Genomic DNA, 26,672 nt, shown 5'->3' on the forward strand with positions numbered 1-26,672 from the left:
AAGGATAAGTCATGAATGTGATTACATATTCTATTTTCATGCTGAAACTGGGTTTAATGTTTCATTTTGCTTACAGTAGAGTTGAATACCAGAGTGCAATATAAAGATCTGTAGATCAGAGATTGTGTGATTCAGTTGGTATCAATAAAAATTATTTTTATCCCCACAGAGTAGAAGACTACACTTAAAGCAGTGCTTTAATCTGAAATATAGAGATATTACTGGGGATAGAGTTTGAACAAGCTATAGCATGGAGGAAAATCTTAAACTATATTAATTCTATGAACCATATAGGATTCAGAGGAAATTCTCACAAATTCAGCAAAGTCAAAAAGAAGGAAGCTACTGTTAAGACATAAGTAAATATGTGGGGCCCTTTTAGATTTTGGGTTTTGCTAGTTAGTACTATTTTAGGGAATTTAGAATTGACCAAGTGGTCAGTGGTTTTCTTATGTGTTAAGCATTGTGATTATGTTAAATGTAAGCAATTTTAGGACGACATTTTAAACTTAAAAAAAAATCTGAACCTTTTGTTTTTCATACAAAATCTTACATTGAATCTTAGTTGTTACTGTGTTTTAAGAGACATATATGAAACTTACTAAGATGAGAATGAGGTACCATAAGGCACTTCTGCCTAAGTTTGAAAACTGTTTCTTTAAATGACAGAACTGCATCTCTAGATACGTTTTTGAGTACTTTAAAATTGAAATATAAAATATCTCAGGAAGATAAATCCTAGTTTACAGAATTATTCATATTTTTAAAAGGCAGTGATTTGATTTAAAAAAAAACTTTGAAGAGAGAGACTACATGCATTTTGGAGTTTTCCTCATGCATCTGACTGAATAATAAAAACTATGATATATGTGATAATAGATTATGTCTTCTTTTCACATTAATTCAACATTAGAAACATTTTTTTTCCTCCTGGTTCTGCAAACATGCAAACTGTTTTATTGTGAGTATTTGTTGTTCTGTCAAGTTAAAATCATGTCCCTTGCAGGTTCTTTTACTGTGTTACTGCTCTGTATCTAGCTGTATGTCTCATGGTGACAGACAGTGGGCCTTGCCCTTAGGGAGCTTACAGTCTAAGTTGTCAAATTACTTAGTTGTCAGATGATTTAAAAATAAGGCACGATGTATAGTGGAATGGATGCTGTACTTAAAGTTTTATCAGACTTCTGTAGGACTCGTGAATGTTTTTGTCAATGTAAGCACAGGAAAATTCCACAGAAAAACAATATTTAAGTTAAATCTTGCTAGAAGGAGCATTATGACAGTGACAGTGAAGGGAGAAAACATTTGGCAAAATATACAGGATGAAGAAAGTCCCAGAAATATTATGGGATTCTTGCTTTTTACTGTAGAATTAATATTAACTGATATTAATACAAGCAAGTTTTATTGGTTTATTTCAATTTTATTATTATCCTTAATGAAGCTATATTTTATGTGGCTAGACTGCAGGTAACTTACATTGTAGTAATTGTAAAGTTCTCAATTAAAAAATTAAATATACTGAAATATTAGTTGTTGCAGTTAATCTTGTAAAATGAAAATCGTTCACATACTTGCTGGAAAATGCATGTAAATTTTAGCCTAAAATTTTGGCAACAGTTAAAATCAACTCTTAAAATATTATTTCTTGTTTCTTATTCGGTTACATAAGTATAATTGTTACAGTAGATTTTTAATTTTCAGAGGGTTGCTGAAAAATATCCCATTGCTTCCTCCAGTATTGTTATGCATAAAGTCCTTTGGTGCTCTTCTGCTTGCATGTATTCCTTTGCATGACCTGAAAACTCGTAGGTTTATAGTAAACTCTGAAGCATCTGCATCATGCCTAGAAAATATAAACAGTGAGCCTGGTGATCTGTGGAATTCCATGATGAGACATCTGGTAGGCACATATAGCAGAAGACTCAATACAAATTTGATGATTTTTTTTTTCTCCCCTGTTTGAGTACAGGGACATTTCATATAGCAGAAAATGGAGCAAGATTTAGAGGATTAAACCGGAGGCAGCAACATAAGCATAGGTACGCAGAGAAGGTAACAAATTGAGAAAATTAGTTGGAAATTTTATCTTTGCTGCTGACTACCTGGCTAGTTACTATAATTATGATAGTTAATTGTCTGTACAAGTATTCACACCTGTGAAATAAAAGTTGCTGATAATAGAGGACTATGGTACACAACTAATAAGAATAGTTGATGAGCATGAGCGCAAAAGACAAATGATTGTCTTCTTAATTGGATTTGCTTCTTTGCCCTTTTCAAGTTAAGGAGGAGTAGAAACTCATGAAATTTTGCTGATCAGAACTGAAGTTTTATAGAATGACTATAGTGGGTGACAGGTTGTTTTATGTAAGAGGAAGTCATAAGTAAGACTAACACATGTAAGAACTGACAATGAAACTTCAGAGGAAGCTTCCATGTAGTCAAAAGTTATGTAATTGGTTCCTGAGTTACTGGACAAAGAAAAATTCATTTTCTTTCTTGACTTCAAAATTGTGAGGTTCAACCATCACATCCAAATTAATGATGGAGAACAGAGGTCAGCAATTTTTTTCTGTAAAGAGTCTGATAGTAAATATTTTAGTTTTTCAGGCTATATGGTTTCTGTTGCAACTGTTCTGCTCTGCTAATATAGTAGGAAAGCTGCCACAGACAATAAAATGAATGGGTACCGCTTTGTTCCAGTGAAACTTTATTTACAAAAACAAGTGGTGGACCATATTTTCCCATAGGCCATAGTGTGCTAACCTCTAACCTAGACTTCTGAAACCCTGGTAATTAAGAAATAGAATCATAACAAAGCTGAACTCTGTGAACTTACTAGGAAATTAAGTTAAATCCATGTATAACTTATTTGTTTGTACAAACATCAATATATTTTCTAATGATTGAGGCAAAAATCTCAGTTATTCCTTATTTCTCATTTATGTGTATACAGTTGACCCTTGAACAGTGTGGGGGTTAGGGGCACTGACACCTGAGCTGTGAAAAATCCGAGTATATTATAGTCAGACCCTCCATATTCGAGGTTCCACATCCTCATATTCAACCAGCCTGGGATCATGTAGTGCTATAGTACATGTTTATTGAAAATACACACAGTTCAAACCCATGTGGTTTTAGGGTCAACTATATTTTACTGGGCTCCTTGTTAAACATATTGTTCTCTGCTAGGGTGCCCATGTTCTAGAATTATGCTGCAAGGATTCCTGAGATTACTTTGCAATTGCTCGTCTCATTCCTAGCATATAAGATTTTCTGCTACTGTCTCTATTCTGTTTGTGAACTCTTTCACCTATTTTTTAATCTGTTTCTATATACATATATTTAAATTTTGAATGGCTGAGGAAACAATGAAAAAAACCACAATTTTAAAACAGTGAGATTTACTCCGAACTTTAGAGTCTTCCTGGATATGGAGACAGTTTCCTTATTTCAGAATGGATGGCTGACTTTCACACTGGCCTTAGGCAGGACTAATTTCATACAGATTGAATTTACTCTTTAGGTGTTGAAAATTCCTCTCTCTCAGTTGACTCTTGTGTTTATTGGAAGGGGTATTATAACTGTCCCTGATAAGGGCCAGAAAGAATAGTGTTTTAATCAGCGTGTCACTAGGGAAACTATCCCACTAAAAAAAATAGAATTATCTCTTCTACAGCCTTTCCCACTTTCTTTTCCTAGGCATTGAAAATGCCTCTTCACCTATATAGCATTGGAACTGGAACTAAACGTGGCTAGCTGATATCTTTACTGTGGCTCTTAGACCCTTAAATTGCTATTGTGTTTAATGAACTTACCAAAGAAAAAGGAACTGCATAATATTGTTTTTATTGACCATGTATACAGAACATTCCTCAGGAAATATTGGGCTTACAGCATACTTGTAGAGATACCTAATTCCATTTATTTGTGCTTTTTCAGTAAAGGATGGTATTAATGTCAGCCTACATGGCAGGCGTAGTTATAAAATTCATATTTAGGTATATAGAATTTACCAAGAAGAATATTTTATGCTTAACATTGCCTATTAGAAAATAGGTTTTACTCATTATATTAAATGTTTATAAAAATTTAATAATTTGGAATTGTTTCTTCTGCTCATTTATGTTAGCCTTAACATTGTTCTGTGGCTAATGCAGGTTTTCTATATAGGAGACATGTAAACACAACAATCTGGAAGTCTTGGGAGTGGTTAGGGGGCTTGTCTGGAAACTGTTTGAATGAGTAATACAGTTGTTGTTTTTTTTAACATCTTTATTGGAGTATAATTGCGTTACAGTGGTGTGTTAGTTTCTGCTTTATAACAAAGTGAATCAGCTATACATATACATATATCCCCATAACTCCTCCCTCTTATGTCTCCCTCCCACCTTCCCTATCCCACCCCTCTAGGTGGTCACAAAGCACCAAGCTGATCTCTCTGTGCTATGTGGCTGCTTCCCACTAGCTATCCATTTTACATTTGGTAGTGTATATATGTCCGTGACACTCTCCCACTTCATCCCAGCTTATCTTTCCCACCCGCCATGTCCTCAAGTCCATTCTCTACATCAGCGTCTTTATTCGTGTCCTGCCCCTAGGTTCTTCAGAACCATTTTTTTTTACAGTTTTTATTCAGATTATATATTGAAAATAATGAAAGAAGGAGGGCAGACAGCAGAAGCAAGAAGAACTACATTCCTGCAGCCTGTGGAACAAAAACCACATTCACAGAAAGGTAGACCAGATGAAAAGGCAGAGGGCTATGTACCAGATGAAGTAACAAGATAAAACCCCAGAAAAAAATCGAAATGAAGTGCAGATAGGCAACCTTCCAGTAAAATAATTCAGAATAATGATAGTGAAGATGATCCAGGACCTCGGAAAAAGAATGGAGTCAAAGATCGAGAAGATGAAAGAAATGTTTAACAAAGACCTAGAAGAATTAAAGAACAAACAAACAGAGATGAACAATACAATAACTGAAATGAAAACTACACTAGAAGGAACCAATAGCAGAATAACTGAGGCAGAAGAACGGATAAGTAACCTGGAAGACAGAATGGTGGAATTCACTGCTGCAGAACAGAATAAAGAAAAAAAATGATAAGAAATGAAGACAGCTTACAAGACCTCTGGGACAACATTAAGCACAACAACATTCTCATTATAGGAGTGCCAGAAGGAGAAGAGAGAGAGAAAGGACCAGAGAAAATATTTGCAGAGATTATAGTCAAAAACTTCCCTGACATGGGAAAGGAAATAGCCACCCAAGTCCAGGAAGCGCAGCAAGTCCCATACAGGATAAACCCAAGGAGAAACATGCCAAGACACATAGTAATCAAATTGGCAAAAATTAAAGACAAAGAAAAATTATTGAAAGCAGCAAGGGAAAAATGACAAATAACATACAAGGGAACTCCCATAAGGTTAACAGCTGATTTCTCAGCAGAAACTCTACAAGCCAGAAGGGAGTGGCATGATATACTTAAAGTGATGAAAAGGAAGAACTTACAACCAAGATTACTCTACCCGGCAAGGATCTCATTCAGATTCGATGGAGAAATCAAAAGCTTTACAAACAGGCGAAAGCTAAGAGAATTCAGCACCACCAAACCAGCTCTACAACAAATGCTCAAGGAACTTCTCTAAGTGGGAAACACAAGAGAAGAAAAGGACCTACAAAAACAAACCCAAAACAAATAAGAAAATGGTCATAGGAACATACATATCGATAATTACCTTAAACGTGAATGGATTAAATGATCCAACCAAAAGACACAGGCTTGCTGAATGGATACAAAAACAAGACCCATACATATGCTGTCTACAAGAGATCCATTTCAGACCTAGGGACACATACAGACTGAAAGTGAGGGGATGGAAAATGATATTCCATGTAAATGGAAATCAAAAGAAAGCTGGAGTAGCTATACTCATATCAGATAAAATAGACTTTAAAATAAAGAATGTTACAAGAGACAAGGAAGGACACTACATAATGAACAAGGGATCAATCCAAGCAGAAGACATAACAATTATATATGCATGCAACAAAGGAGTACCTCAATACATAAGGCAACTGCTAACAGCTGTAAAAGAGGAAATTGACAGTAACACAATAATAGTGGGGGACTTTAACACCTCACTTACACCAACGGACAGATCATCCAAAATGAAAATAGGGAAACACAAGCTTTAAATGCCACAATAGACCAGATAGATTTCATTGATATTTATAGGACATTCCATCCAAAAACAGCAGATTACACTTGCTTCTCAAGTGTGCACAGAACATTCTCCAGGATAGATCACATCTTGGCTCACAAATCAAGCCTCAATAAATTTAAGGAAATTGAAATCATATCAAGCATCTTTTCTGAACACAACGCTATGAGATTAGAAGTGAATTACAGGGGAAAAAACATAAAAATCACAAACACATGGAGGCTAAACACTACGTTACTAAATAACCAAGAGATCACTGAAGAAATCAAAGAGGAAATCAAAATATACCTAGAAACAAATGACAATGCAAACATGACAATCCAAAACCTATGGGATGCAGCAAAAGCAATTCTAAGAGGGAACTTTATAGCTATACAAGCCTACCTCAAGAAACAAGAAAAATCTCAAATAAACACTCTAACCTTACACCTGAAGGAACTAGAGAAACAAGAACAAACAAAACCCAAAGTTAGCAGAAGGAAAGAAATCATAAAGATCAGGGCAGAAATAAATGAAATAGAAACAAAGAAAACAGTAGCAGAGATCAAAAACTAAAAGCTTGTTCTTTGAGAAGATAAACAAAATTGATAAACCATTGGCAAGTCTCATCAAGAAAAAGAGGGAGAGGACTCAAATCAATAAAATTAGAAATGAAAAAAGAAGTTACAACAGACACAGCAGAAATACAAAGCATCCTAATACACTACTACCAGCAACTCTATGCCAAAAATGGACAACCTGGAAGACATGGACAAATTCTGAGAAAGGTGTAACTTTCCAAGACTGAACCAGGAAGAAATAGAAAATATGAACAGACCAATCACAAGTAATGAAATTGGAACTGTGCTTAAAAATCTTCCAACAGGGCTTCCCTGGTGGCACAGTGGTTGGGAGTCTGCCTGCCGATGTGGGGGGCGTGGGTTCGTGCCCCGGTCTGGGAGGATCCCGCATGCCGCGGAGCAGCTGGGCCCGTGAGTCGTGGCCGCTGGGCCTGCGCGACCAGAGCCTGTGCTCTGCGGCGGGAGAGGCCGCAGCAGTGAGAGGCCCATGTACCGCAAAAAAAAAAAAAAAAAAAAAAAAAAAAATTTTCCAACAAACAAAAGTCCAGGACCAGATATCTTCACCGGAGAATCCTATCAAACATTTAGAGAAGAGCTAACACCCATCTTTCTCAAACTCTTCCAAAAAATTGTGGAGGGGGCTTCCCTGGTGGCGCAGTGGTTGAGAGTCTGCCTGCCAATGCAGGGGACACGGGTTCGTGTTCTGTTCCAGGAAGATCCCACATGCCGCGGAGTGGCTAGGCCCGTGAGCCATGGCCACTGAGCCTGTGCATCTGGAGCCTGTGCTCTGCAACGGGAGAGGCCACAACAGTGAGAGGCCCGCACACCGAAAAAAAAAAAAAAATTGCGGATGAAGGAACACTCCAAAACTCATTCTATGAGGCCACCATCACCCTGATACCAAGACCAGACAAAGATACTACAAAAAAAGAAAATTACAGACCAATATCACTGATGAATATAGATGCAAAAATCTTCAACAAAATACTAGCAAACATAATTCAACAACATATTAAAAGGATCATACACCATGATCAAGTGGGATTTATCCCAGGGATGCAAGGATTCTTCAGTATATGCAAATCAATCAATGTGATACACCATATTAACAAATTGAAGAATAAAAACCATATGATCATCTCAATAGATTCAGAAAAATCTTTTGACAAAATTCAACACCCATTTATGATAAAAACTCTCCAGAAAGTGGGCATAGAGGGAACCTACCTCAACATAATAAAGGCCATATACAACAAACCCACAGCAAACATCATTCTCAATGGTGAAAAATGGAAAGCATTTCCTCTAAGATCTGGAACAAGACAAGGATGTCCACTCTCACCGCTGTTATTCAACATAGTTTTGGAAGTCCTAGCCACGGCAATCAGAGAAGAAAAAGAAATAAAAGGAGCACAAATTGGAAAAGAAGAAGTAAAACTGTCACTGTTTGCAGATGACATGATACTATACATAGAGATCCTAAAGATGCCACCAGAAAACTACTAGAGCTAATCAGTAAATTTGGTGAAGTAGAAGGATACAAAATTAATGCACAGAAATCTCTTGCATTCCTATACACTAATGATGAAAAATCTGAAAGAGAAATTAAGGAAACACTCCCATTTACCATGGCAACAAAAAGAATAAAATACCTAGGAATAAACCTTCCTAGGGAGACAAAAGACCTGTATGCAAAAAACTATAAGACACCGATGAAAGAAATTAAAGATGATACAAATAGATGGAGAGATATACCATGTTCTTGTATTGGAAATCAATATTGTGAAAATGACTATACTACCCAAAGCAATCTACAGATTCAGTGCAATCCCTATCAAATTACCGTGGCATTTTTTACAGAACTAGAACAAAAAATCTTAAAATTTGTATGGCAACACAAAAGACCCCGAATAGCCAAAGCAGTCTTGAGGGAAAAAAACAGAGCTGCAGAAATCAGACTCCCTGACTTCAGACTATACTACAAAGCTGCAGTAATCAAGACAATATGGTACTGGCACAAAAACAGAAACCTAGATCAATGGAACGAGATAGAAAGCCCAGAGGTAAACCCACACACCTATGGTCAACTAATCTATGACCAAGGAGACAAGGGTATACACTGGGGAAAAGACAATCTCTTCAACAAGTGGTGCTGGGAAAACTGGACAGCTACATGTAAAAGAATGAAATTAGAACACTCCCTAACACCATACACAAAAATAAACTCAAAATGGATTAGAGACCTAAATGTAAGACCGGACACTATAAAACTCTTAGAGGAAAACATAGGCAGAACACTCTTTGACATAAATCACAGCAAAATCTTTTTCAATCCACCTCATAGAGTAATGGAAATAAAAACAAAAATAAACAAATGGGACCTAATGAAACTTAAAAGCTTTTGCACAGCAAAGGAAACCATAAATAAGACCAAAAGACAGCCCTCAGGATGGGAGAAGATATTTGCAAATGAAGCAAGTGACAAAGATTTAATCTCCAAAATTTACAAGCAGCTCATGCAGCTCAATATCAAAAAAACAACCCAATCCAAAACTGGGCAGAAGACCTAAATAGACATTTCTCCAAAGAAGACATACAGATGGCCAAGAAGCACATGAAAAGCTGCTCAACATCACTAATTATTAGAGAAATGTAAATCAAAACTACAATGAGGTATTACCTCACACCAGTTAGAATGGTCTTCATCAGAAAATCTGCAAACAACAAATGCTGGAGAGGGTGTGGAGGAAAGGGAGCCCTCTTGCACTGTTGGTGGGAATGTAAACTGATACAGCCACTTTGGAGAACAGTATGGAGGTTCCTTAAAAAATAAAAATAGAATTACCATATGATCCAGCAGTCCCACTACTGGGCATATACCCAGAGAAAACCACAATTCAAAAAGATACATGCACTCCAATGTTCATTGCAGCACTCTTTACAACAGCCAGGTCATGGAAGCAACCTAAATGCCCATCGACAGACGAATGGATAAAGAAGTTGTGGTACATATATACAATGGAATATTACTCAGCCATAAAAAGGAACGAAATTGGGTCATTTGTTGAGAGGGGGATGGATCTGTAGCCTGTCATACAGAGTGAAGTAAGTCAGAAAAAGAAAAACAAATATCTTGTATTAATGCATATATGTGGAACCTAGAAAAATGGTACAGATGAACCGGTTTGCAGGGCAGAAATTGAGACACAGATGTAGAGAACAAATGTATGGACACCAAGGGGGGGAAGCCGCGGGGGGATGAGGGGTGGTGGTGTGATGAATTGGGCGATTGGGATTGACATGTATACACTGATGTGTATAAAATTGATCACTAATTAGAACGTGCTGTATTAAAAAATAAAATTCAAAAAAAAAAAGAACGGCCAAAAAATATATATTATGAACGAAAAGTAGCAGAGTTTTCTAAAAATGGTTGTACTCACACTAAATTAAGTTTGAGAAAATGTCAGTTGTCCACATCAGATATTATTGTTTGTATTATTATTGTTTTTATCATTTAGCCTCAGGTAGCATTGATGAAGACTGTTTGGAGCTAAAGTCTAGTGTCCTATTGATATCAATCATTCAAACAGTCAAAAATCCATGCTTGAATATTTTCAGAATAAAGATACCTCCAGAAGGCTTACCAAATGCTCCATTAGAATATGCTAAATGACCTTGGAGAGAAATTGCTAAAATTACACAAAATAAAGGTATGTTAAATCAAATGAGAGCAGTTTACAGAGACTTCCTAAAACGTCTAAGGTTTTCTTAATAAAAATGGGAAACCGGGCTTCCCTGGTGGCGCAGTGATTGAGTCCGCCTGCCGATGCAGGGGACGCGGGTTCGTGCCCCGGTCCGGGAGGATCACACGTGCCGCGGAGCGGCTGGCCCCGTGGGCCGTGGCCGCTGGGCCTGCGCGTCCGGAGCCTGTGCTCCGCAACGGGAGAGACCATAGCAGTGAGAGAGATGAACACAGTATTTACAGCTTACGTCACTGGTATTTTTTTCCTTCCATTTGGTATATCTGACCTTTATTTCACAAGCCCTCAGCCTTAAATAATCTGTTCTTAGCGGAGGAAGATTGCGGTTGAAAATTTAAATTTGAGAGGCAAGGGTTAACTGACAATTCAAGTCGGAATAATGCCAAGTGTTCCAATATGGTAAAGAGAAATTAGGTAGAGCTGTCTTCCACAATTCTGGGATTAACTCATGAAACGTAGTGCACGTTCAACCTCCCAAAATATTTATTAAACAACCACTATAGGAAAGGGACTATAGGAAGGAATAAAAATGTATAGGGTCTAGTTCATGGATTTTATATCCCATACACTTGAAAATTTTTATTAACAGATAAAGTCAAGTATTTGCTTTATAAACTATCAGAGTGATATAGAAGCATACAAGATGAAATTATTGAATCTATTCAGCAAGAGTTCCATAGAGCAGGCGGCATCTGAGCTGGATTAAGAATGGGGATTATTTGGCACTAGATCTTAGGAGGAAATGAATTAATTAGATCTCCTTCACACAGTCAAGAACGACCACGGAATTTTATCAAGGTAGCAGCATAATCAGATTGGTGTCAGGAGGGCCTATTCATTGGGTGAATCTGCAGTGTTCCAAAAAGAGACAGAGGAAAGACCGTGGAGAAATAGAAGAGAGTTTCAGAAGACATTTCAGAAGCTTCGCAATCAATCAGTTGGGCAAAGAAAACTTTTCCTCTGTTTTCCCAACATTGTAGACTACCTTTGCATTGTGAGGAGGTGTTCAGTGAGTCCGTTAGTGATAATGTGAGAGAGGAGGCAGAAAATTTTTATTAGGAAGTAAATTAAGGCCATGGAGATATGTATTACTTTATGGATGTGTCAGGTTAGAGAGGGAAAGATACAGAAGGCTTAGCTGGTAGAAGAAGCATGAGACTCGCTCATAAACTACATCTGAGAAGTCAGGTAACCTCTTTACATCTTAGTTCCTTTTCTCTCCACCACGGCTTTAGGTTACTTTTAAGAAAGAGTTTGAGGATATAGAGTGGAAAAAAAGGAATATAAGAAAAAAAGAGTTTGCCTATTAGAGTGTGTGTGTGGTGGTCAGGTTGGGGGGCAGACTATTTATTCAGCTGAAGAGGTTGATAGGAATCAGATGAAGTGCTGAGGGACACTCACAACCTCTGTTAAGGGGCAGTTAAGTCAGTGACCAGTGCTCTCAAGTCAATTGGGAGAGTGCGTGATTGACATCAGGCAGCTTAGTGTGTGCAGAGCCCTGGACTTGGGTCCAGGCCCAAATTTACCACTTAATAGCATTGCAACCTTATGTCTGGCTGGACCCCAAAACTTTCCGTCTGTAGAATAAAGGGATCAGCTGGGTAACTGATTTCTAAATGGTGTTCCAATCGCACCTAGAGATTTTTAAAAACTATTCTCAGGGTCTACTGAACTGTGCAGGGAAGGGAAGTAACCAGATGAGAATTTTACCCTTTTTTATTTCCCTTGCCATTTCACATAGAACAAAATATATCTCTCTTTTATATATAGAACTTCTATCTACGATTAAATTTGGACAGGGGATTCTGACTTAAGTTCACAAACACATACATGTGCATACAGTATTAAAAACATGTAGTTGAAAGCCATTTGCTTAGATGAGTTCTTCCAGTCCTCCCAAAGTATGTTACACTTCTATGATTCTAAAATGTTATACTTCAGAATATGGTAATGCCACATTTTGAGGAATGTTAAGTCTGAATGAGGGACTTAAGGAAAGGTTTGAGAGGACAGATTGGTTTGGGATTAGGTGTACTTGAAAGGTGGTAAGACATTCTCAAGTTTCTGGTGACCAATTAGAAAGTAGGGTTTGGGCTAAGGCTCAGACTTCCTGGCCTGGTGATGACACGATTTTGGGGAAGATTATTCACAAGGAAATTCCAGCCAGAATCATTTATGTGGATGACCAGTGTCTCGCTTTCCATGACATTTCCCCTCAAGCACCAACACATTTTCTGGTGATACCCAAGAAACATATATCCCAGATTTCTGCAGCAGAAGATAATGGTGAAAGTCTTCTTGGACATTTAATGATTGTTGGCAAGAAATGTGCTGCTGATCTAGGCCTGAAGAAGGGTTATCAAATGGTGGTGAATGAAGGTTCAGATTGGGGACAGTCTGTCTACCGTGTTCATCTCCATGTTCTTGGAGGTCGGCAGATGAATTGGCCTCCTGGTAAAGCATGTTGTAGGGATAATTTTCCCTTCTCTATTCAGTGATCAAGTTTGCAAGTTCCAATATGCTAAACAATACTTTTATTTTTTTGCCTGTGTATGGAGAGATTGCAGAAATAATTTAAAAAACCCATACATAATAAAAGATTGTTGTATGGTCCCCCTCTCCCCAAAAAAGTAGGGTTTAATAATTGAGAGAAAGGTCAGAAGTAGAACATGGACTTCACAGGTAGTTGCCTTAATTAGAAGTGGATGAGCTTATCCAAGAAGAGAGTATGAAGCAAAAACAAACAAAATGTCCAAGGACATGGTGGAAAAAGCAGAAACCATGAAGAAAATGGAAAAAAAGTGGTCAGTGGAAACCAAATGAAAGAGGGGAATATCCAGTGGAAAACTTCCTGTATTTACAGCATCTTTAGAGCCTTCAATACCTTTTTATCAGCATGTGAAGATTATATTTGTTTCAAGTACTTTAATATTGATGCATGGGATTTGATAGTGGAAGTGAGCGCTTATATTTCTTCAAGTGAAAAGATTGGAAATTGAAGGAGGGAAGGTGGGTGGGAAGGAGAGAGAAAATAAGAGAGAGAATGAGAGAAAGAGATTTACAGACAGTAACAATTACACTAATTCTCTTTTCAATTAGATCATTTACAGAAGTGAGAAGAATATTGGAAACATTTTTAGTTGGCCTTGTCAGGAAGTTATAAGTTGTTTTGAGAAGCATAAATTATATCAATATTTCTACTGCTTATTTTTGGGGAGAGCATAAATGCAAAGATTGCCTGCATTAAATTCTCTATTTTCTGTAGTAGTTGAATAAACATTAATCATGTTTTTACATTGCATTTTCTCATAAAACTGAATCTATCTAATTATGAAAATAACATCGGATTTATGATTTTCCTCCAATTATCATCTTAAAATATCCAGCACTTTCTTCCCCAAATATCAGAACCAAGATTTTACCTTACAAGCCATAGTTTAACAGTGGTTAATTAGCTGTTGTCTAATTACTGTGTCATGTGTTGAGGATTTCCTTCACTTGGCAAAATTAAACACTTTTTGAAATTCCCAGATTACATTGAGATAAGAGCAGGTCAATGAGAAATAGGAAAGAATGCCCAATTTGTGTTTCCTATACCCTTCATCCACTTATAAATGCAAGCAATGGGGACATGGAAACTATATGAATTTTAAATGACTGAATAGAGATTCTTCTAATCCAGAGAACTGAACACAATTAGTTAGTTCCATAATTTGCACTTAATATTATAATAACTAGCAATAACTTACACAAGTTAAAGAAAGAATTATGAAAATTATATTCATTAACTGATGAAGAATAAATGTCTCCATCAAACTCATAGTTGAGAATGGATGTAAATCAGGGTATATTATTTAAAGCTACAATACCAGGACTGACTCTGTGTCTCTTGACTAGAGGAGAAGATAGAGATGTGGGGAGTGGTATTAGATTCACTACTGATATGATTATGATAACACTTGGAATTTTTATGTCATTTTTAGATGATACTACCAAGCTACCATTATCAATTGAAGAACAGAGAAATAAACAGAAGTAGCCATAGAGACTAGATCCATAGACTAACAGTTTGATCACCGTTTTGGTCTATGTGATAGCAAAAGATCTAGAATCCTAGATTTCTGGCATTAGATAGAACAATTATTATAGTGATATAATTTGTTTGTAGTGACTAGGTTTCATTTTACAGTTTGGAATGTCTTAAAGCTATTTCTTACAATAGCTCCAAAATAGAAGTTAGAACTACCATTAGTGCAAAGGACTTTCCCCTGAAAATCTGCTTACAAATGAATTCATTTTAATATATAAAAAGAGCCTCATTAGTTTTTACAGTCTTAATTTTTCATCCTTCATTGTGTGATATCAGTGAGCTTAGCAAAGAGATTAAATAAATTTAGAAAATCATTACAATTAGGATTTTGATGGCACAATTTGAGGATATTTATGAATTCTGAATATTTATTTTTAAATAAAAACAAAAGATTATTGGGGCAGGTTCCCATATACCTATTTTGTAAAACATTTTAAAAAGATTTCTAAATGTCTCAGTTATTGGCATCGTTTTTAAATACTGAGGACGTTTATAGATTACCTAGTGCCTTCCATTTATAGAGAGGAAAATGAGATCCCAAAGCTTAGGTACTTGTTCACTTCCTATAGCCATAACCTGATTCAAGTTTACAATCTCAGATTCCAAATTCAGTATAAGCTTGCAGCATCTTACATTAAGTGGGTATGTCCCTTTACTATCGCAGGTGATTCTGATATTCGGTTATGGCCTTTGACAAGGGCCTTGCATCAAAAGATCACTGTAGGCAGGTATTAAAATATTCTAAAAGGAATTCAGGTAATATTCTAGTTCGTTCCTGTGACTATGTGTTGGGTTGATAGCGGGGCACAACACTTCCCTACTCTGAGAACACCGCTTCAAAGAGTGTTAGGATGTCAGGTCCCATTTGCTCATCTCATATTCCTCTCACTAAAATGGGGCATGGCCTTACCCTGTTCTAACCTAGGTGCATAGATTGAGCAATATTCATTTCAACAAAGGAGACCACTTTCAGCGTTATGCTAGGTTAAAAATTCTCTAGGGCAACTCAACATGATACTTGTCTTGTTCTAGCTTCCTGAGAAGAGTGGACCCAGAGTTTGTGTCTTTAAAATGCTGCCTAACCACATCTAGGGCTGTGTACTCCTGAGTGGCATGAATTACATATTAAAGTAACCCTAGTCTATACATTAAAACTTGCAGCACGCAAGTGCAGATCACATTGTCTATGGTGAAGTATTTTTGTTAACTTTTATAGCAACGTAACAAAAACATAGAAAAATGCATGAATTGTAAGCATAAAGCTTAAATAGTTTACACACGTATATATCCACACCCAGTTTAAGAAGCAAAGCATTAGCATATGCTGAAGCATTTCAAAGTGTTAAACATAGGTCAATTCTGACTGCAAAACCCAGGTTCTTTACACAAAACACACAGCTTCTCAATGGAACAAGCACACATAATGAGATTTCAGACTCCAGGGATAAACTTTGAGAAATGTAAATATTTTTGTTGAGTGAATCCATTTCAGAAAACCCAAATCATGGCATGTCTGCCTTCTTACCTCTCTGACTAAGGAATTGGAGCCTGGGTGGTCCTGTTGGGTGAAAGTCAGCCTAAGAGACAGCCTAGGCTCAGAACTGAAAGCTTTAGATAAGGAGACAAGACAATAGTTTGCAGGGGAAGGGAAGAACTGAGGATGCCAGATTCCTCTGAGTACATAAATAAATCAGGTAAATACATCAGAATTTCCCAAATCTTAGGGATGTTCTACCATAATAATGATGAGATTAAAAAAGATGTGAAATTAAAAGCATATCATTGCACTTTAAAAAAAGGTTCTATGCACAGTATGAAATATATTGGTAATTTAAATACACGAAGTAGAAATAATAAAATGACAAGGAGTTCAAATGTCTGCACTCCAAAATGCACTTAGTATGAATGAAACATAAGTAATCCCCTTTCACCAAGACTATCTAAATAATACTTGTAAACAAAATGTATTTAGTTGACATTTAAACGGAAATATCCTTGCTTAGGAATAAAATGGAATGTAAAACTATATTAATAAAATGGTACTAAACTCTATTCACACACTTATTAGCTTAGAATGAGTTATATATCATTCCAATCAATGATGTTATATGAGTTTTTATGTGATTTTAAAATTAGGCCCATATTTTTACTGTAGCATTCTATACTTCTACAGACTGGCAGAATGAATCATAAAATACAATCATGCATTTGTAGAATATTTGTTAATAAAGTGTCCATGTGTTATAAGAAAATGCTTCTCCTATGTTTTAACTGACCAGTTCTCTGCTAATGGATCTGTTAATTAAACCTCATTTGCTCTAAAGAACATGTGGTCCTAATCTGTTGATGGAACATTGTGTTCACTGGTTGTTTCACTTTGCTCTTGACAAAGCATGAAAGAGCCAGCTTCATTTTATGTCAAAATGTTTATTAAAATGGTGATAGTGTCTATTTCCACAGGATAAGGCATATTCAGTAGTACATAATCAGTGATATAATTAGGGAATTTGTAAACCACAGGCATTGTTCAGAGTGATCATGTATAAAAGGCCAAACAATGTCAGATGGATTCTACAAGGAGACAAATGGCCTTTTTATTATAGAAGTAAATTGATTTTTCTAGCCATTAGGCACTGAAGAGTTTATCACTGTGAGCAACAGTTGCTCTAGAATAGCGGTCCCCAACATTTTTGGCACCAGGGACAGGTTTCGTGGAAGACAGTTACTCCACAGACTGGGCATGGTGTGTGGAGGAGGGGGCCAGATGGTTCAGGTGGTAATGTGAGCGATGGGGGGCAGCAGATGAAGCTTCGCTGGCCCACCCACCGCTCACCTCCTGCTGTGCAGCCCGGTTCCCCAACAGGCCACGGACCAATACCGGTCCACGACTCAGGGATTGGGTACCCCTGCTCTAGAAAATAAGATAAATTGTGTATTTCTTTAAAGCATCTTTCTTTTGCTGTGCTTTCATTGCACTTTTGATATATAATTTATAGCTTATTCTTTTAATTTAGAATTCCTTCACCCACAGGAAAGCAATCACATAATTAACATGATCAGATAGTTCCTTTTTACTTATTGGTTCCCAGTTTTCATGGCAAGACCCTGACCTTTGTGAAAATGTACAACAATGACATTTTGTCTTCTTCATAAGAGAGAGATAGATATATGGAGGAATGTCCAAACCTCATTACTTCATAGGAATAGAATGGGCGCTAAGATATCTGTATTTTTTTTTAACATCTTTATTGGAGTATAATTGCTTTACAATGGTGTGTTAGTTTCTGCTTTATAACAAAGTGAATCAGTTATACATATACATATGTTCCCATATCTCTTCCCTCTTGCGTCTCCCTCCCTCCCACCCTCCCTATCCCACCCCTCTAGGTGGGCACAGAGCACCGAGCTGATCTCCCTGTGCTATGCGGCTGCTTCCCACTAGCTATCTATTTTACGTTTTGTAGTGTATATATGTCCATGCCACTCTCTCGCTTTGTCACAGCTTACCCTTCCCCCTCCCCATATCCTCAAGTCCATTCTCCAGTAGGTCTGTGTCTTTATTCCCGTCTTACCCCTAGGTTCTTCATGACATTTTTTTTTTCTTAGATTCCATATATATGTGTTAGCATACGGTATTTATCTTTCTCTTTCTGACTTACTTCACTCTGTATGACAGACTCTAGGTCCATCCACCTCACTACAAATAACTCAATTTCTTTTCTTTTTGTGGCTGAGTAATATTCCATTGTATATATGTGCCACATCTTCTTTATCCATTCATCTGATGATGGACACTTAGGTTGCTTCCATCTCCTGGCTATTGTAAATACAGTTGCAAGGACAGCCTCTTCAATAAGTGGTGCTGGGAAAACTGGACAGGTACATGTAAAAGTATGAGATTACAACACTCCCTAATACCATACACAAAAATAAGGTCAAAATGAATTAAAGACCTAAAGGAAGACCAGACACTATCAAACTCTTAGAGGAAAACATAGGCAGAACACTCTATGACATAAATCACAGCAAGATCCTTTTTGACCCGCCTCCCAGAGAAATGGAAATAAAAACAAAAATAAGCAAATGGGACCTAATGAAACCTCAAAGCTTTTGCACAGCAAAGGAAACCATAAACAAGACCAAAAGACAACCCTCAGAATGGGAGAAAATATTTGCAAATGAAGCAACTGACAAAGGATGTCTGTATTATGTGCCATTTTATAATACAGTACAAACACACAGTTCAAATTATTATATCTAATGGCAGAAATCTGCACCGTCTTTCCTTGGATGGCTTTGGGGGTTGCCTCTGACTACTCAGATTAAAAAGGTTCACTCCTGTCCTCTCCAAAATATTATCTTCTTCAAATAGTATCCTCATCTGAAATGAATGCATATTTCCAAGACAGCTGACAATGGTAATGATATATATATAAAATTTATAAAATACTTTGTTGACCCTATGTGTACCCATGTTCAGTACTTGAGACATCACAGGTATGAATAAAACAAAATATTTGCCCTCAATATAGAAATATATGCAGAACAATAAAATACAGTCATTGATATCACCATAATAAAAGGCATTGAGGAGAAAATATAATAACTAACATATATTGAGTGTTTACTGTATGAGAGACCTTGTGTTCAAGATTTTATGTGTATTATACTGCTTAATTCTAAAAAAAGAAAATTTAAGTAGGTAATATTATGTTCACTTTACTTAAACTGAGAGATACTGGTTAGATAACTTTCCTGAGGTCATGCAGCTAATAGGTGGTAGAGCTAAGATCTGAATCTAGGCTGCCAGACCTGAGCCTCGCTCTTTACAAGTATATTACACAACTTGAAATACTTTACACTTCAGAGGATGCTCTAATGTGCATTATGCCATTTTATCTTTAAATTCTCCTTTTCCTCAGCCTTATTTGCTGATGAGAAAACAGATTAAGACAATCCAAGATTGCACAGCTAGTAAGTGGTTAGGCCCTGTGTCCAAGTCCACTTTCTAATCTTGTACACTTACAACTCTTCCAGACTATACATGTCAATTAAAAAAGGCCTTCTGATTTAAAAATGATTGTGAGCAGTTATCAGTTACTGAGAATTCTCCCTATTTATCAGCTTCCATAATGCATACTGAAAGTTTTAAATGTAGTTAAAGGTCTAATTTATCTCTCTTGCCCCCAGTCTTAAGCATATTTACCTATTTGAGGGGCTCAAAAATGTGTATTAAGATGAATCGGTAATAGCTCCAGCCTAGGACATAAGTTTTCATACATGTAGTTCTGCTTTTGTTACTCCCATAATGTTAATTTAAGGGATAGTGCATTTATACACGCATTTAAATATATTTGGATAAATCATGGCACCATTTTCAAGAGTGAGTAGGCAAGAACACAAATGTGTAATGGAATATCAGAATTCCAGGAATTTGGGAATCTCTGGGCTAACTTTTAAGCTATAGGACTCTTTCCTGTTTGTTACCTTCAGTTTGTATAATACATGTATAGAATGTGGTATTCAACTTTTCAAGTTTAAAATCTTAATCAATTGTTTATACCCAATTGACTATAGTTTTCCACCTTTACTCTGCATTATTGAAAAAAATATATACCAAACATGAAATGGAACTTGATTAACAGTAGAGAGTTAAGTTGAGGAATTGGTCCCCTATTTCCCAGAAATGATTATAGATTGATTAGCTTTTCATCAAATGACCTGGTCATATCTTAGTAATTAAAGATCTTAGCACTTTATTTGAGGTTTTGACTATTATAATATCTCCTTTCTTATTACAGAAAAAAGCAAGTTCTTCTCAGTCTACTTCAGATTCCTAGCTTGCTAAAATGTTAACATAATTCGAGTCACTAGCAAGCAGAATTATCTTGGTCCTGTTTTCTTATTTAGTTGTCTCAAAGAAAACAAGTTTTTCACATGCGAGACTTTACGTAATTAGTCAGTGACCGTCGTTCATTTCTGTATTGCAGTACGTGAGAAACACATACAATAAGTCAGGAAAGGGAGGTTAAACTCAGAAAAAAGATATGCTTTCACACCTTTTCCCAAAAATGTCAGTAAAAAATTGTCTTGTTGCTATAGATTTATATTAATGATTCTAGAAAATATTTTACTGTAAGCTCAAGTTAGCAAACCAAATTATGTGAAGATCATAGCAATTCAAGATACCTGAAAACTAAACTTAAGCGAATGCTACATAACCCCTTAAGCAACCCCAGCTTAAGGTCCCCTTCACTTATCTGTTTATGAGGCGGCAAGTATTTATTTGCAACTGGCCTTGTAGCTTGTGTAGCAGAGAAAATATGAATGCCACTCAAAGAATGATTTTCTCTTTCGCTCTTTCATCTTACACTTTGTGTTCCACTGAATCCCTCGGAGGCTATTCTTGTGCCATAGCAACACCTGCTGGGAGAGGGAAGTTGGAACAGCCATAACTGTTGCCTGCCAAACCTGTTTTCCTGATTGAATGGCACTGCATGTCCTCCATCTTCTAATACTAAACTCTCCAGAGTTGCTTCGCTTCAGGATTCTGCATCTCCCCATATGTTTCAAATGACTAACAATACCATTGTAATAAGATTTTCTATAACTCTTTAAAAAATAAGCGTTGTGCATGTGTGTATGTATGGGTGTGTGTGTGCATGCACATGTCCCCTAAGAATTTCAAAATGCAAACACCGTGCTATTTTAACCTCATGTTTGTTTTTAATACATGCTTTCTTCTTTATAGCTAGATTTGTAAAACATTGTCAATCCTGTTTTATTAGCATCTCCTCATTTATTATAGGTGAGTCAGTAAAAAAAAAGTGTGTATGTCAGTGCAGAAAAGGCAGTTTTTATTTACAGAGTATGATAAGAGATGTATCTATGCTTATTCATATTATGGACAAAAACAGTAAGCTTACCATATGGTATGATGGCATGTTGAAAAATAAGTGCCTATTTCATACATGATTTACCCACAAGACTGTGAGTAATACAAGTCTTAGAATATGGGTCCAAATGGACATTCTGTTGTAGAGCTAACTAGCCTTTCTTTAAAATTGATGATAGAGGAAAGCCATAGCATGGACAAATTACTCAATACTACCAAATACTTCCAATATTTTACCTCTCTGTTTCATTATTATGCCCAAATTAAAATCTAGTATATGTGCTAACTTTATGGAAACCTATGTTTTTTGTGTTTTTTTAAACTAAAAATAGAGTTGATATGTGAAAATGATCTTGAAATTTATATACTTTATAATTAAGCCTTTGATAATCAAGAGGTGATTATTCATCAATAGTTTTCTTACTTTGGTTGCTTAGTAACCTTGATTGGTGCTCCATCAATTAATCATGAATTTATTAAGCACCTCTGAAATACTTTAAAATATCACATGGTGTGGGAGCTATTTTCTGAGGAACTAGATAAAGCCTAGCACTGACCTCAGAATGTTTTGGCTACTTATGTAAAAGAGTAGACATTTTGTCGTGACATAGATAGAATAAATCAGATACACTATAATTCAGAGACATGGAGGATGAATAAAAGATACAGAAATCAGGAGACTTAAGAGAACAGGAAGTTTCAGTTGGGTCTTAGAAGAATGGGAAATCATTGGATGGGTATTATGACGGGAAAGTCATTCCTGGAGTGAAGGAAGGAAGGCAAGGCGTAGGAAATGAGCCAAGTGTTAAACAGACCAAGAGACCTATCAAAATTGAATAGCGAGCTTTTCACAGAAGCACTATGGCTTAATAACGGTTGGCAGGTAAAATGGAAAATAAGCAATGGGATTTAGACGTTCTAGAAAATGGGGAGCTACTAAAGCTATTTGATTGGTAGAATAATAGGATTTTTAAGAGAGATTAATTCAGAAATGGTAAGATTTTTTTAGGACGAGGAAGAAGCATTTGTCAATTAGATTTTAGTGATCCATTTATATGGGGGAAGATAATTCAGAAGGAAGTGCAGCAATGCAATATATTATTATATTAACCTTTGGCTCAGGGAAGTTCTGCATATTTTAAAACGACAACAATTGCAAAAATACTCTATGTGCTGCATATCATATAAATCACCATATTGTCTCTGTGTTTTTACAAAACAGGAAGTATCCATTGGCAACCTTTATTTCTTTCATGAGAAATGAGCTCTAGAGTGTCTCTGTCTTTCATCAAATATTGTTACCCGTCATGGTCTCTAAAAGAAAGCAAATATGAGCAAATCCATTAGTAAATGAGGACTCTTTAGCATGTTGGATTTCTTTTGTCACCTTGAATATTTTTCAAGCACATCTTACTATACATTTTAATTGACATATAATTATTAAGAAAATGGGTCAAGCTTATTAGTTTAAAAAGTATTTTGGGGATTTGGATTAGAATTATTTTTAAGTTGAAGGGAATTCTCAAATTTACCTTATATCATCATATGAATATTTCTCAATGACCACTTATTCTTAAAAATTCCATGTATTAAGGCAGTTATTCCAAATCTTAGTGTGTGCTCATCAAATCAGCTATGAGGTGCATGAGAATTAGAATAGTTCCACTATTAGTGTATGGAGGTTTTAAAATACAGATTACAGTATTGATATTATTCTCACTTACATTGAAGATACTTAATTGAATGGAAGAGAATTGAGTGGAGTTACAAGATGCTGACAATTTCACTTAACCAAAGGCTTATCTTACTTATCCCATAGTCCATTATGAGAAGGTATTACTGATGTGCCATTGATAGTGGTTGCAGTTGCAAACTATTCAGTTCTTTGCTTCCATGTAAAATTATTTTGTGATTTTTCAAAACCTCGAAATCTGACTATATCCATGTACAAGTCTCATGCTTACAAAGCTAATCTGTAATGTGTTGGAAAAAACAATTGAGAACTGCTGACTCGGACACTGAGAAAGCACTCAAGTGTGATAGAGGTATCTTTCCTTTAAAACTATGTGGTGTGCAATAAGGATATAGCTAAGCTTGGAGTTTCAATCAGTAGATCACCAAGGATGAAACTCACATCAAGTCTATAATAAATTTTTTTACCTCACCTGTTGTTTTTGAAGGCTAAATAATACAATAAATTTGGTTCATTTGGATTAGTTGAGTCTACAAATTCACTATTTACTTGAGTCTTAACTTTTTTACATGTGTGTATATATACATAGTCAGCATGAGAATTCTTGAATTCTGACTTCTGGGGTTCACTTTCATAAACAATATTTTTGGTCTTATTTACTTATGCTTTAAATGTAGATTATATATTCTACTCTAGAACATACATATGTGCTATAAACTACTTCTCCCCCTAAATTCAAATATGATTGAATTAGTGCCATACTTATTTTAAGATTCTTGAAAATATGAGTCTGGTTGTCCTTCTGGAGACAATTCTACTTATTACTTAGTTTATTATAAAAAATTATAATGTATTAAAAGAAGTATATCTTTTGTTTAAACATCTACTATTAAAGTGCACTATGCATATTTACATATTTAAACCAATAAGTTCATAATAAGCATATTCTTATGTGTTTGTTTCAAACAGCATGATATTTTCTCATGTAGTTGAGATGAACTAACCTTCCCCTGTATTCTTTTGAGTAGGAAAAATAAGCCAGCCATTTTCTGAGTAAAAACTGAAGATTAAATTTCCTCACCTTCCTTCCCAATGAAGAAATGGAAGCATTTTTATTTTCTATACTTACTTTATTTTACAGTCTGTGATACAGTGGAAAAGTTGACAGAGAACCAGTTTGTTCATATTACTTGTCTATTTTTTTTTATGTTTGGAATGAGAAGTTTTGGTGCCATACCATGTTTTTTAAGTTTCTCCGATTATAGCATCTCCTACAGTAGCATTTCAGGTAAGAAAAATCAAAGCAAGGACAGTGTATAGACTATATGTCAAAGAATGTATCTTTGTGTTTTTATTAGGAGGGACTTTTTTCTAGCAAATGCATTATGAGTAAATCTCACAAGTTGCAGACATTTCAAATTTTTCTACTTAATTTAACATTTTCATTGTGAGACAATATTTTAAGAAAAAATAATTTAGTTGATTAGAGAAAGAGCATAAAAACATCATGACAAAATTAAATGCCATGTCCTCAAATTGGCTCTTTTGTTTGTTTTCTGTTCGTTTGTTTTTTAAATTTACAACTTACCTATCCAAATCTTAAATGAAAGGAGAAAGAAAAGGAAAACTATACGAATCCTTTTTTTACTCTCTTATCTCTCACACACCTTCACAGATTTGAAGATCTATTGCATCTGAAATCTATACTAACAATATATTTTAGAGGAGATTCTGCTAGCTGTATGGATTACTAATTATATAGAATTATTACTTTACATTGTTATTTATTACTTTTTTAAAATGTTCATGATTTTTATCTATTACATTTATTTCTTTTATATTCACAGATTTATATCTTTTTCCCTTCTTACCCTCTTGCCCTCTCTCCCCCTCTTCCTTCCTCAATTATTTCATGACTTCCTGGTCTGTGCCATCCAGGAAAGCAGGGCATTAGGCTTTAGAGATAGAGTTAGACACTCTGTGCCTTCAAGGAGCTATCTGGTCAGGGATATAGACATGGAGGAAGATACAGGGTGAAGCTTCGAGTACCTGTTAAATGGGTATACAACATAATATGTGGTCAAGAAGAGTGAGCAACAAACTCAGCCTAGGGGTAGGCAAAGTATCATCACATAAGTGGTAACTTTGAACTGAATCTCAACACACGGGGCAGGTAGGGGGTGCTAGGGCCTGACAAGACAAGGGCCTGACTTGCCAAATACAGGAAAGAACTGCAAGGGCACTGAGGTTCACTAGTCAGTGAAATTGTAAGTGATGAGTGTTGTAGGAGTGAGTGATTCTAGAGGAGCACTTCTAAGACTATGTTTCTAGAATACCGTGTCTAGAGTGATATACTTGTTGTTATCAAAAAGTGGAGTTTTCATCAAATGAGCTTTGGATAATAGATTGCATTAACATTTTAATTTTCTCTGGGCTTCTTGAAGACTATAATATGCTAATATGCATAGCACATATTATAGAAGAATGAAAAATGAACAATATACCAAAAAAAAATTACCAATAATCCCACACTCAGGGAGAACCACTGTTAGTGTTTTGGTATAGTTCCTTCTGGGCTTTCTTTTCCTCTACATTTTTCCCCATGTAAATCTTGTTCTCTTCCATAAATCAGTGCTCAACTGCCTCACTGTCTTAATTTGTACATTTGGTATAAACATTTTTACTGAGTTCCTATCATGTGTAAAATAGAGTGTGGGATGCTGCAAGTATAAAGATGAATCATGTGTATTCTCCGTTTAAGAAACTCTCTGTTATCAGTCATTAGCATATGTCTTTTTTTATATAAAAATGTGATACTGTACATACTTCTCAGTAACATGTTTTACTCACTTTTTAATAGTAGTTGTAGCTATTCATGCTATTCACTAGCATGTTTTTCTTGCTTAACAATATAAATATCTTTGTCAATAAATGTGGGTCTATTACATCATCATTTTAAAAGGCTGCATCATAATCTATTATGTGACTGTACCACGATTTTTTTTAGTTAATCTGTCAGGCTGTTTTCAATTATTATTTTTTTTAATTAAAGCAGTATTATGATGAGCACACTCATTGAGGATTGAAGTTTTTCATAGTTACAGGAACATGATTTTATTTATGTTGATAAAGTTTATGACACAGAAGCAGGAGGCCTGGAAGAATTAAACTGGCAGCAGAAAGACCACTTAGGACACTGTCACAAGAAGAGATAAGGATGACTTATACTAAGAAAGCTACCTGTAGCCATAAGAAGAAATAGGCTGTTATGAGAGATATTTTTGATAGAGAAACCAAAGCTGCTGATTGGAAGTGGTGAGTTAGAAGATGGTGAAACAAAGAAAAGTCTATTGTTTTTAATTAGCAGATCAAGTGTCCTGATAATTAACTAACAACTATGTCAAGAAATAAATAGTGCTTAGGTTTGGGGATTTGCAAG

At 35.8% G+C, this 26,672-nt stretch overlaps 2 protein-coding genes across 2 annotated transcripts in view; both read left to right on the forward strand.

The window, feature by feature from the left end:
* The window catches only part of MDGA2 (MAM domain containing glycosylphosphatidylinositol anchor 2), an 824,365-nt gene that overhangs the window by 591,233 nt on the left and 206,460 nt on the right, over positions 1-26,672 (forward strand). The gene's annotated exons all lie outside the window — the stretch shown is intronic.
* Positions 1,141-14,594, forward strand: LOC109548093 (adenosine 5'-monophosphoramidase HINT1-like). Its single transcript, XM_019924165.1, has 4 exons — positions 1,141-1,213; positions 1,973-2,055; positions 12,598-13,009; positions 14,539-14,594. The coding sequence occupies exons 1-4, from the start codon at positions 1,141-1,143 to the stop codon at positions 14,592-14,594; spliced, it is 624 nt and encodes a 207-aa protein (XP_019779724.1).

Source organism: Tursiops truncatus, chromosome 2, assembly GCF_011762595.2.
Source record: "Tursiops truncatus isolate mTurTru1 chromosome 2, mTurTru1.mat.Y, whole genome shotgun sequence".
NCBI classification, from domain to species: domain Eukaryota; kingdom Metazoa; phylum Chordata; class Mammalia; order Artiodactyla; family Delphinidae; genus Tursiops; species Tursiops truncatus.